This window comes from Panthera tigris, chromosome B4, assembly GCF_018350195.1.
Source record: "Panthera tigris isolate Pti1 chromosome B4, P.tigris_Pti1_mat1.1, whole genome shotgun sequence".
Lineage (NCBI taxonomy): Eukaryota > Metazoa > Chordata > Mammalia > Carnivora > Felidae > Panthera > Panthera tigris.
The window spans coordinates 126,847,884-126,860,266 of NC_056666.1; the positions used below are offsets into that span (position 1 = coordinate 126,847,884).

General features: G+C 49.0%; 1 protein-coding gene across 1 annotated transcript in view; it reads right to left on the bottom strand.

Annotated features, from left to right (window-relative positions):
- Positions 1-12,383, bottom strand: part of LARGE1 (LARGE xylosyl- and glucuronyltransferase 1) — a 538,109-nt gene that overhangs the window by 28,522 nt on the left and 497,204 nt on the right. The window contains exon 12 of the mRNA XM_042993134.1: positions 2,783-3,061. Coding sequence (XP_042849068.1) covers positions 2,783-3,061 — 279 coding nt within the window. The remainder of the gene's footprint in view (positions 1-2,782; positions 3,062-12,383) is intronic.

A 12,383-nucleotide genomic window follows, 5' to 3' on the forward strand; every position in this document is an offset into this window, starting at 1 on the left:
GAGAATATAATGCTGAGCGAAATAAGTCAGTCAGTAGAAGACAAATATCATATGATCTCACTCATGTGTAGAATTTAAGAAACAAATGAGCAAAGGAAAAAAAAGAGAGAAACCAAGAAACACACTCTTAACTATCGAGAACAAACTGATGGTTACCAGCGAGGAGGTGGGTGGGGGGACGGGGGATAGGTGATGGGGATTAAAGATATGCTTATCATGTTGAGCACTGAGTCATGTACAGAACTGCTGAACTGTTGTATTTTACACCTGAAACTAATATATCACTGAATGTTAACTATACTGGAATTAAAATGAAAAAGTTAATAAAAAAAAAGATTGGACAAGATCATTTCTTCTCACTCAGGGTAGGGTCGCTGGGCTGCTACAGGGCCTGTGAAGAGAGCAGCAGAGCGGTAGAAGCCATGTGCACTATTTCAAAACCCCTGAGGGGACCACGCACCTTCCTGTAACGAGGTGGCAAAGGCCAACCAAGCCTCAGGTGACTGGGTGTTAAGAAAATGTTAATTAGTGGGCAACACTGCTTACCTCATATTGAGTAAGGTCTTGATTAGAGATTAATAGAGTCTTTGATCAGTACAACATAGGAGTACAACATAGAAACAATCTGTTCGTGTGTGATGGTTTTTAAAACCGTTATGCCCATGAGGTAAGATAAGAAAATAGTGCTTGGAGGTGGGGAGCAGACCACACACTCTTAAGAGAGGACCAGTTCACCTTAACTCCTGGGAATGGAGGCCCCTCAGGTGCTCCCGCAGAATAGCTCCACAGGGGGAGGATGGGCCCTGCAGTCTAACCCTGATTCCTCTCTTTTCTTGGTGGAGGGCGGCCCAACCACTGTCTGTTCCTGAGGGACTCCCAGAGCCTGCAGGCTGCAGCGGCTTCAGATCTACACGACTCAGGCGCTGAGAACACAGTCTGGCCACACGGGGGCACCCTGAGCCCACACACTGGGCTTCCAAGGCCCAGCTGGAGCAGAGCCGGAGGACAGATCCATTCCTGGAGCCCCAAAGCCCATGCTCTTCGGGAAGACACCTCCCATCCTCCCTGGCCGAGGGTTATGCGGCTCCAGGGTCACAGACCCTGCTGGTGGAGAGAGAGAGAGATTGGACGGGGCTCCTCCTGTGCATAGGGGAGGGACTGAAGTTATGAAACCCCAAAATCACCCTGGAAGGAAGTCTGGTTCAGAAAAGTGGACAGAGAACACAGGCTGCCTTCCCTTGCTCCAGAGGGTAGGGTGGGGAGGGAGCTTAGATCACACCTGTGCTCTGGCTTCAGGACAAATGGCTGAAAGTGTTTTGGAAGAAGAGGCTTTTTTAACACTGGGAGCAACAGGGGCACCTGGGTGACTCAGTCGGTTAAGCATCTGACTCTTGATTTCAGCTCAGGTCATGAGTTCACGGTTCGTGAGATCGAGGCCCATGTAGGGCTCTGCACTGACAACAGGGAGCCTTGCTTGGGATTCTCTCTCTCTGTCCCACCTCCAGCTTGTGCGTGCTCTCTCTCTCTCAAACATTTCAAAAAAAAAAAGAGAGTGATGGAGACAGTAAGAGAAAGACTGAGAGACAGAGGCAGACGGACACACACACACACACACACACACACACACACACAGAGGGAGGGAGGGCAAGAGAGCAGGAGAGAAAGGATTCAGATCCTACCTGGTTTGGGTGCAGCCAGACATGTATGAAGCAGGGCGGCTTGCCCACTTGGAGTTTAACAGACACTGGTTCAAATTCTGGAGCAAGCAGGGGACTCTGCCCCTTTGAGCCTCACGGTTGCCCACAGTCTGAGGAGGGTAACCATGCCTGCCTTTTGGGTTTGATGTGAGGCTCCAGCAGGATAATTCATATGTGCAAACCACCTCTCATGGTACCTGGATGCAGGCAAACACTCACTGGGTAGCAGAGATAATTCGTGCTGACAAAAGCCAGCAGTAAAGAATTAAAACAAAACAAAAGGCTTGACCACTTACATCTTGTGACTTTAGTTTTCTCACATGGGGACTTTAGGGCTATATGAATTCAACAGTCCCTTCCAGTTCAGATTGGTTGTTATGTCATAATAAATGCCATTCCCCACACAGCCATCTATGCCTGACATGAGCCGAGGGCTCTCTCCAGCTGCTGGATGCCTGCCCCTCCACATGGGCAGAGCTTCTGGAAAGGGTCACTGGACAGTCAGAGAGGCAGCCAAGATGGAAATTCAGCACGTGGCTCTGGAGTCGGGACGGCTGACCCCAGCTCCCGCAGTAGGTGTATAACCTTGTGCTAACAGCTCGCGATCTCAGCTGCACACACTCCCATTCGGAAAATAAAGATAATAATAGTCCCCAGCGCAGGGACTGCAGGGGGTGGGAATGAACTACTTGTCACGCACTCAGAACCGCGCTTGGCACTCAGCAAGCACTTCAATAAATGTTAGCCTTCACCATCACTCTGATCTGTTTTACAGAATAGGCAGTGATCTTTCTAGAATGGTTAGATGAAGGCCATCTAATCCAAAACTGGAAGAGGGACGACACGTTTTCATAGCAGCTACAGAAAGAGCATTGGACTGGGAGCACAAGAGATGTTTCTGAGACCAAGCTCTGCCACTAACATTTCCATATGCAAAGTGGGGTTCCAGCCTGCTCGTCAGGAAAATGAAGACGCTGGCTTGCCTGATGGCCCTTCCAAACCTGAGAGGACCATCTTTAAGAGGGAAGAATTGGACTAGAGCCTAGGGAGCATCCTGCACAAGCTGATGTCCCCATGGTCCTCACCTGAGGTACTCATAGAGCCCGTACATGGGCAGGAAGTCGATGTCCGACAGGAACATGTAGGGTGTGCCGACGTGCTTCATGGCCACGTTGCGCAGCAGGTTCACGGGGTAGAACTGGCCCTCCTTGTACACGATGTGGTAGGCCACATTGTGGCGGCTCATGAGCACCTCGGAGCCCTGTGCGTAGCGGAGGAACTGCTGGGCCTCGGCGTCCGACAGGTAGAGGGCCAGGCTGATGGGTCCCTCCCAGTGCTTGCAGATGGCCTCGAGCATCTGGAGCCTGGACGAGACAGGGAAGGTGAGCCACGGGGACCTGGTCCACGCACCATCCATCCAGCCTCCTGAGGGGGTGGGGGCAACTCCACCTCCACAGACACCTGGTCAACCAGCTCCCAATCCAAATCCCTGCTCTAACATTAATCACGGTGCAATGAGGGCAAATCCCCAAGCCTCAGTTCCTTTATCTATAAAATGGCCATAAAGACACTTACCTTTCTGGTTCTTGTCTTTATCTGCTTCCAATTGAAGGTGTGATACTGACAGTCATATCCCACTATCAGCCTTCTCTTTTCAGGCTCCTCTTTCCACAGGGGGTGGGGATGATTATATTAAATGATATAAAGATCCCCTTCCAGCTCAAAACTCCGTTGCCTCTCCTCTCTCAGCAAAGATGTACAGGAGCCACACTGCTCTGCTAAAGCAGTGACCAGCCATAGAAGATTTAGCCAAACTGGGGTCATAAGTTGCAAGGAGCATTAAAACAGGGGTGATAACAACTATGATCACCGACTCATTAACTATGCACCAGACCCTTTCCAGAACTCCCTCAACAACCCTGTGCGTGACCATCATTTCTCTGATGGAGAAACCGGGGAATCCAGATGTCCAGTCAGCTTGGATTCTTGGATGTGGACCAGACCTGTACAGATGGGTACTGGGACAGGGCCTCGGAGACGGTGAGAAGAAACATATACTGGGAACGGAAAAACACGTGAATGCCAGGGACAAAAGTTTGCCTGGAGTTACGCTGTCTTCATTTGTCAGAGTCCTTATTGCCTCAGGGTCTGAGCCAATTTTGCGAGGCAACATGACAGCCACCAAGCCAAGGATTATGGGCAGGGAAGAAGAAAGCCCAGAGAAAAAACAAGAGGTGCTTCCAATGGAGAGGATTCTACAAAAATGAAGAGAAATCTATAAAGATTTTTTACCCCCCAAAGGCATTAGAAGTGCCTGGCAGATAGGATCTATGGTTAAGAGACAGCAATAGCCTATTTCAGTTTTTTCTCTGCCCAGCAAGAGGTACATAATCAGCAGTCTCCTGGTCGGATGCCCACTTTATTCGGACAATTACCAGGAAATAGATTCCATGCATTTCCCTGCTTCTAAACAAAAGAAAACAGGCACACCTATCTTGTGTCAATGGCTTTCTCGATGGACTTTCAGAGTTTCCTCTCAGTAATTCTGTGAATTGCCATTGCCTGGAGTTGCTTCCTCTTTCATGACGGGGGATTAAGATATTCACTAGGATAAAATGCCCTCCATTTCTCATACTTTATACTTACTAATCAAACTGACCACAGCCAGTTTTCAAAGAGGGTCTGCATTCTCCACAATGCCTGATTTCCCTGAAATGTACATTTGGCTTAAGCCACAGACCCTGTTCTCCACTGGGCTCAGAGAACCTGGGATTTTGAATGATCCCACGTGCACCGCACTGTCGCTATCTGTGAAGCGGGGCGGGGACCGTGCATTTGGAAGGGACAGCTGTTTGTACAAATCCTTTGAGATCTGGGGAGTGAAGGGCAAGAATAATTTCTAACATGTGGAAGGAAGAGCTTGCTAGAGGGACAGCGATGTGGGAGGCGTGCGTGTCTGCTGGGAAGAGAGGTCAGTTCCTGTGGTGGAGTCCCCCACTGCCTGGGTTTTTGACTCTGAGTTTTCTGCGTGGGGAGCCAGCTCTGCCAAAGGTTTAGCATGAGAACAGAGACACAAATACTCCAGGTTCTCAGGTGCTGCTGATGTGCTATACATCACACCCACATGGGCTTTACTATAAAGAGTACAGCGAACAAAGAGTAACAATGACCCAGCCACTCCTTGCCGGTCCGCCACCAGCCCGAAGCTTTCCCACCTCTCCTGCCTCAAAACTAAGCTTTCTGGCAGGACCTGAACAATAGTGGGAGACTGAGGTCTATCATAATGATACTACAGAAAATGTGATTGTGATACAATAAATCTCCACCATTTCTCTGCTGCTTCCAGTGTGCTGGCCACATTTTCAGTTATTGGCTTTTTTTTTTTTTTATTTTTTTTAATGTTTATTTATTTTTGAGACAGAGAGAGACAAAGCATGAATGGGGGAGGGTCAGAGAGAGGGAGACACAGAATCCGAAACAGGCTCCAGGCTCCGAGCTGTCAGCACAGAGCCCGACGCGGGGCTCGAACTCACGGACCGCGAGATCATGACCTGGGCCGAAGTCGGCCGCTCAACTGACTGAGCCACCCAGGCGCCCCTACTGGCTTTTAACATTCACACTAATTCCATAAAGTTGAGATTCTTTTAAAAATTTTTTTAAGGTTTATTTAATGAGAGAGAGAGAGAGAGAGAGAGAGAGAGAGAGAGAGAGAGAGAATCCCAAGCAGGCACAGAGCCCGACTCAGGGCTTGAACTCACGAATCGTGAGATCATGATGTGAGCTGAAATCAAGAGTCGGCTGCTTAACTGACTGAGCCGCCCAGGCGCCCCTAAAGCTGAGGTTCTAACCACTGTGTTACAGGTAAGGAAGTTCAGGAGGCGAAGGGACTTCTTTCAAGTCACGTAGCTGCAAAGTGGGGAAGCTGGATTTACACCCAGGTCTGTCAGACTCCAGTGCGCAGAACACAGATGGTTATTCCATGCGGATGGCTGGCAGGCTGAAACAAATGTCCCCAAGCAGCTTCTCCTTGTTTCCCCAAACATGAATGTGTTCTTCCCCTGGTGTCAGCTTCTGTGCGTTCATTCCTTCCTCCTCCTCCTCCTCCTCAGTCTTGGGTCTGTCTCAAAGACCCCGCCGTTCTCTTGACCCTCCTCCTGGTTGCGTGTCCCACACCTGTTCCTTAGGGTCCCCCTGTGCAGCTCTTGTCCACACAAAGTTCTGTGCTGAGTCACTCTTTGGTCTCTTACACTGGAAGATAAAGTCACAGCAAGGACCAGGGACGATGGAGAATGGTTCAAGAGACAAAGGTTCATTCTGAAACTATGGAATTTTCAGTTTGGAAAGAATCATAGAGGTTTTCTTAGATTATGCCATCTTTATGATCAAAGAGCTCAGCCTCGGAGAGGGGCTTGGCTTGGCGAGCACGTAGTGAGCGAATGGAAGAGCTCATTAGCGCTAGGACCCATGGTCCCGACTCTCTTGCCCCATGCTCTTCTCCCTTCCACCATCGCTTCATGTCTGGAAGGGGAGGACAAAGGCTCAGGAAAGGACAAAGAGATGGCGGGAAGGGCTAGATTGAGGCCAGGGCCACCCAGGGAGTCCTATTGAGACAGGAAGCCTCGTGTGCTCTGTCTAGAATCAAGGGAGCAGGCAAGGAGACAGCCAGGTCAGAAACCTGTAAGACTGGGTTGGAAGGGACTCTAGAATGCCAGTCGGCCTCTGCTGACATAGGGAACTCACTCCCTACAAGACAGCCAATTTGGTTCACCAGAGCAAGGCAGGATGCATGGTGTGGCAGTGCAACCGTGGGTTCTAGAGTCAGAACTGGGTGGGAATTCTGAGCTGTGTCAGTATCCCTGAGCAAGTCATGATGGTTCTTTTGAGCTTCCATTTCCACACATGTACAGCGTGGACAGTGATAACCTCTGTAGATCACCAAAGGGCTATAAGTTATTCTTCTCTCTCAATCTACACCCTCGGCTAATACTCCCCACACCGATTCTGGGATGGCCACGTGACTTGCTTCCAACAGGACACAAACACAGGTGTTAAACCGTGCTTACATGGTGGGGCTTGGCCCTAGCTTTGTGACAACCACCATGGGACAAGCCTACTTACTACGCTTCTATGAGGCGTCTGGCACAAAGCAAGGTACACAGCAGTTACTCAATATATGGCAGCTGTACTCTTCCTTAGGTTCTGTTTCTGCCTTTCAAACATGCACCCAGCCAACAGATATTTATTATCTATAATGTGCAGGTGAACGTGCTGGGCCCTGCGATGAACAAGAAAGACAAGGTTCCTGCGCTCCTGGAGCTTCTTTCCAGTGGAGGGAAAAGACAGAACAAACCAAAGTAGATTCTGAGGGAGTGAAGGGCTAAAGAAGGCAACCAAGACAGGAAACAGGATGGAGTAACTGTGACGGCTGCTGGGGAAGGCCTGATGGGCACATGAATTTGAGACTTGGGTAAGGAGAAGGTCCCAGCCTTGAGGAGTCAGGGCGAGAAGCTTTCCAAGGAAAGGGAGCAGCCTTTGGGATAACTGGGTATGGCATGTTCAAGCAAGAAGAGAGGGAAGATGGGTGAGTGAGGGGCAGAAGGGCAGAAGACGCTGGGGAGTAGGCAAGTGTCAGGTTACACGGGGCCAGGAGGCTGCTGTAATACTGTTCTGAATGTGGTGAGAAATCATCAGAGACTTTTAAAGACGGTGACCTGATGTACAGACAGATCCCAGCTAATGATGGGTTGACTTGACAAATTTTCAACTTGGGGCTCCTGGGTGGCTCAGTCGGTCAAGCGTCTGACTCTTGATTTCAGCTCAGGTCATGATCTCGCGGTTGGTAGGTTCGAGCCTGACATCAGGCTCTGTGCTGACCACGCGGAGTCTGCTTGTGATTCTCTCTCTGTCTCTGCCCCTCCTCTAAATAAATAAACTTAGAACAATTATTTAAAAAACAAAACAAAACACAATTTTTAAACTTTATGATGGTGCATTCAGTAGAAACCATCCTTGGGGTTTAGAATTTGCATTTCCTCTCCGGGGTATCAACATGCTGTGTGATGCTCCCTCGTGATGCTGGGCAGCCGTGGCCGCGACACTCAGTCAGCTGCATAGTCACAAGGGTCAGCAACTGATACACGGACAACCAATCTGTACCCAGACAGCCATTCTGCTTCTCACTTTTGGTCCAAAAATTACATGATACATCCGACATTTTATTATAAAATAGGCTGTGTGTGAGATGGTTTTGCCCAACTGCAGGCCAAGGTAAGCGTTCTGAACACATTTAAGGTTGGCGAGGTTAAGCTAGGATGTGTGGTAGGTTAGGTGTATTAAATGCATGTTTGACTTACGATCTTTTCAGCTTATGATGGGTTTACTGAGCTATAGCCCCAGCCACTGGACGTTAAGGAAGATCTGTATTAGAAGATCACTCTGGCTGTTACATGGAGAAGGGATTACCTTCCACTCTCTTGAATGATGCTTTTCAAACTTAAGCATGTTCAAGATCACCTGGGAGGTTTATTACAACACAGATTCCTGGGCCCCACTCTAGAGGTTGCTGTTGGCTAGGTCTGGGTGGGGCCAAGGATTTGTCTCTCTAACAGGCTCCTGGGTGATCGAAAGCAGGGCCCCCTTCACCTCAGCTAACATCCCTTCCTCCACTCACAGAAGGCAGAGAAGACCCATCAACCACAGGATTCCCCGGAGCTATATTCAGTATGTCAATAACTTTGTCAAAGGAACACGAAAGAGCAAGCTCTCCTGGCCAGGTGGCAAGGATGCTGTGACCAGAATCCCTCCTATCGACCGTTCTCGTGTGCTGCTAGGACGGGAGGGACGTCTCCCGTGTGCTGGGAGAGAGCAAACCTGCCGGTTTCATAGCTGTGGCAGGCGACATTCATTCTTTCTGAACAGAATTCTAGAGGGAGCCGGACACGGGAGCCTGTGTGCCGGCTCCCCTAATTCGTTGTGGCGTTCACGTAGGGCCTGCTTCTGACTCAAAGGTTTACAAACACACCCGGAATGTTTCTTCAATTAAGAATCAATCCAACAGGCACCAGTCAGCCTGCTGCATCATAATTGGATGTGTAGGATGAAGCGGAAGGAGGAATTCCTACCGTCTCCATCGGCTTGTGGTACTGCTCTATAATTTTTTATTATGTCCCGCTAAGCATCTCTCGTTAGGGTGTGGAACTCCTTGGGCTCTCTGGGGTATTGTTAGGATGGCAACACTTGTCACAACGCATTAGGGGAGGGGATCATGCACCTGCTATGCCGAGGGATGTGCGTGCTTTGAAGGGAAGGTCTCTGTGGTCAGTGTTTGTGGCAGATGCGAGAGGGGCCAGGGTTTTCTTTTCAGAGGGCTGGGAGAGGGGGGCCTGCCGGGGTCCTGCAGCCCCAGCTGGGAGGATGCTTCCAGCCAGCACTAGCAGGAGCAGTTCTGTTTTGCCTGGATCCTTTTATTGATGGCAACTGCATACAGAAGGATGGCTGTGGGGTGTTAATCACTTAAACAATTTTCTAGTTGTCTATAAATTCCAGATCGCGAATTCCACAGCTAGTTTAGAGGTTAAAAAAAAAAACAACCTAAGGAAAGGGAAACTAGCATTTGTTGTAGACCTACATCTCACTGAGCACTCCAGAGCCTCTTATTTCAGAACACCTGACACCAATCTGTGACCCTGACAGTATTGTCCACTTCACAGATAAGTAAGATGAGGCTCAAAAAGCCTAAGTAACTTGCCCAAGTTCATACAGCTAGTAAGTGGTGCAAATGGGCTTTGAACCCAGATGTTTCTTTTTGTTGTTCCCACATCACTTCACTGCTCCTAAATACATACCATGTGCAGATGCTGTGGTCAGGGTTTTGAGATCTGTAAGCATTTATTGAAGGCAAATATATGCCAAGGGCTTTCACAGACAGTCTCTCATTTAATCCTAATTGGGACTCTATGAGGCAAATATTTTTTTTTAACTCTTTTTATTGAAGGAGAAAGATAACCAAAGTGCAAGTGGTGATCTTGCACAAGATCACCAGCTGAAGAGTAATGGAGTTGGTGGGATTTGAACCCAGAGCTCTTTGTGAGATGAGTGTCCTTTTGTGCATTACCACAAATACTAAGATTTTGGCCATAGGTGCTATCAAATGATAAGGAGCCTCTGACCACACACCAGGGCTAAGTCCTGGGTATGTACTATCTCACCTGATCATTACAACAACCTTAGATGGGAGCTACTGTCATTAGCATTCCCAGATTACAGATGAGGAAACCAAGGCTTAAGAGGTGATTTGTTCAGGGGCACCTGGGTGGCTCAGTCGGTTGAGCGTCCGACTTCGGCTCAGGTCACGATCTCGCGGTCCGTGAGTTCGAGCCTCGCACAGGACTCTGTGCTGACAGCTCAGAGCCTGGAACCTGCTTCAGATTCTGTGTCTCCCTCTGTCTCTGCTCCTTTCCCGCTCACACTCTGTCTCTCTCAAAAATAAATAAAACATTAAAAAAAAAAAAGAGGTGATTTGTTCAAGGGTCAAAGTCAAGAAGTGGCAGTACCACCAAGACCCCACAGTGTCTGATTCCTGAGACCAAGTTATTCAAGGTCAGACCACTTTATTCAGATTAGAAAGGATGCCAGATTTACCTCTTTCATTTTCTCCTGAGTTTGGAGGTACCAGATAGCTACTAATCTTGATTCAGCATATTTTGTTGATAAACTGAATGTATTAACAGGAGGCATGAATTGGACCAAGGAAAACCAGGGATGGTCTGAGAGCTGAGAACCTGGAATTGTCTGAAACTCACTCACCTGGGCAGATTATAGTATTTGAGCTTCAGGGAACCCATCTGAGGGGCCTGACGTGCGTTTATGCTGCCTGAAGAATATAGAAGGCCAATCTCAAACATCATTCAGCATGAATATTAAGGATTAGATTTTATTTTCATTTTAAATGGCATAGAGGAAAAGGAAAAAGAAATGAGGAGACTGGAATGGCCAGGTCACTCACTAAAGTGCTGCCTGGTGAGGGGAGAGCTTGCATACCCCAACCGAAGGCTGGGTGAGGAGCTCAAGGGACATAGAAGTTTAGGGGTGACTCTGGGGCTCAGGTCTTGGTCAGGCCCTTACGGAGCCTCACAGGGAGCTTGACAGGGTTGAGCAGGGGCAGGGGGCACCGGCCCTGGCATCCCAAACCCCTCTGTAATCCTACCTGGCCATGTTCATCTGATCTCCTCTTCCTCACCAACCCCCGAGACTCTAGCCACACTCAAGCCTGCGTGTTCCCCATGGGCCTGGGGTCCTCTTTGTCCCATGAATACGCTTAGCTCCACCTTGGGAAGCCTCCTTCTTTCCCTGTGCGCTTTCTCCTGCCCACCTACTCAGCCTCCAGCTCAACGTAGGCAACACCTCCCTTTGGACGCACTCCCTGTCTCTTCTTTTCTCTGCCCCCAGGCTGGGATGGGAGCTCCTCTCATAGCATCTTCTCTATAGTGAGAATTCTAAAGATGAATTCTAAGCTGGGCCCCCCAACTCCTGCCCCCCTGACATATAGACCTGTATAACCTCCTCCCTTGAGTGTGAGCCAAACCCAGGGAAAGGGATGGAATATTGTTCCCATGGATTACGTGATACAACAGACTGCAGAGTCTCCTGCTGGCTTGGAAGACGTAAGCTGCCAGGCTGTAAGAAAACCACAAGGCTAAGACCTAGGGGTGGCCTCTTATTGCTCAGAAGGACCTCAACCCAAAAGCCAGCAAGGAAATGGGGACCTCAGTCCTAGCATGAGTTCTGCCAAAAGCCAAATGAGCTGGGAAGTGGACCCAGACTCCCATGAGATCACAGCCCCAGCCAACACCTGGATTGCAGTCCTGAGAGCCAAATAGGGGATCCTGCCGGCCCGTATCCAGACTCCTGATCCCCCAAACTGGAAGATACTAAGTGTGTGTTTAAGCTGCTCCATCTGTGGTTGTTTGTTCTGCAACAATAGATAACACACACACCGTCTGAGCCATGAATACGCTATACACTCCTTGAAGGCAAATATGGCGTCTTCTCATAAATATCCCCAGCTTCACAAAAGCCTGGTACAACACAGCAGTAGATGCCGACACAATATTTGCTGAGTGGTCACACGAGTTTTGGACATTAGGAAACGGAGGCCATAGGAAGGGAAAATCTTGCTTGAGGTCACACGGTAGGTCCGGACAGAGCTGGTACAAGGACCTCTGTGCTCTCCTCTTGAGTCCCAGTTCATCTCTACCTGCCACCTGTTATGCTCAGCAAGTTCTGTGTATTTCTGCACAGGAGCCCTGAGCCTGTTAATCTCCAGGAAACACCCAACCAATGGAGCCACTTAATTCCATAAGCAAGCATTCGCCAACACACAGTGGCACTCCCACAGTGAGGAGCTGCTTCCATAAGCCACACTGAACTCGACTCATTCCAGATGTCTCTCGATGCCAGGTTCCGCTCACTCACTCCTTGGACTATGTGTGAACCTTCTCATGTCTGAGTGCTTACCCCTTCATTGGCTTGTACAGTCTTCAATCAGTCCCAACTAATAACAACTGACATTTATTGAACACCTAACAAGTGTGCCAAGTACTGTTTTAACTCCTTTAATCCTGAAAACAGGCATTAACTCCTTTCATACTGAAAACAACCCCATGGAGTCTCATCCATAGGCTGGAC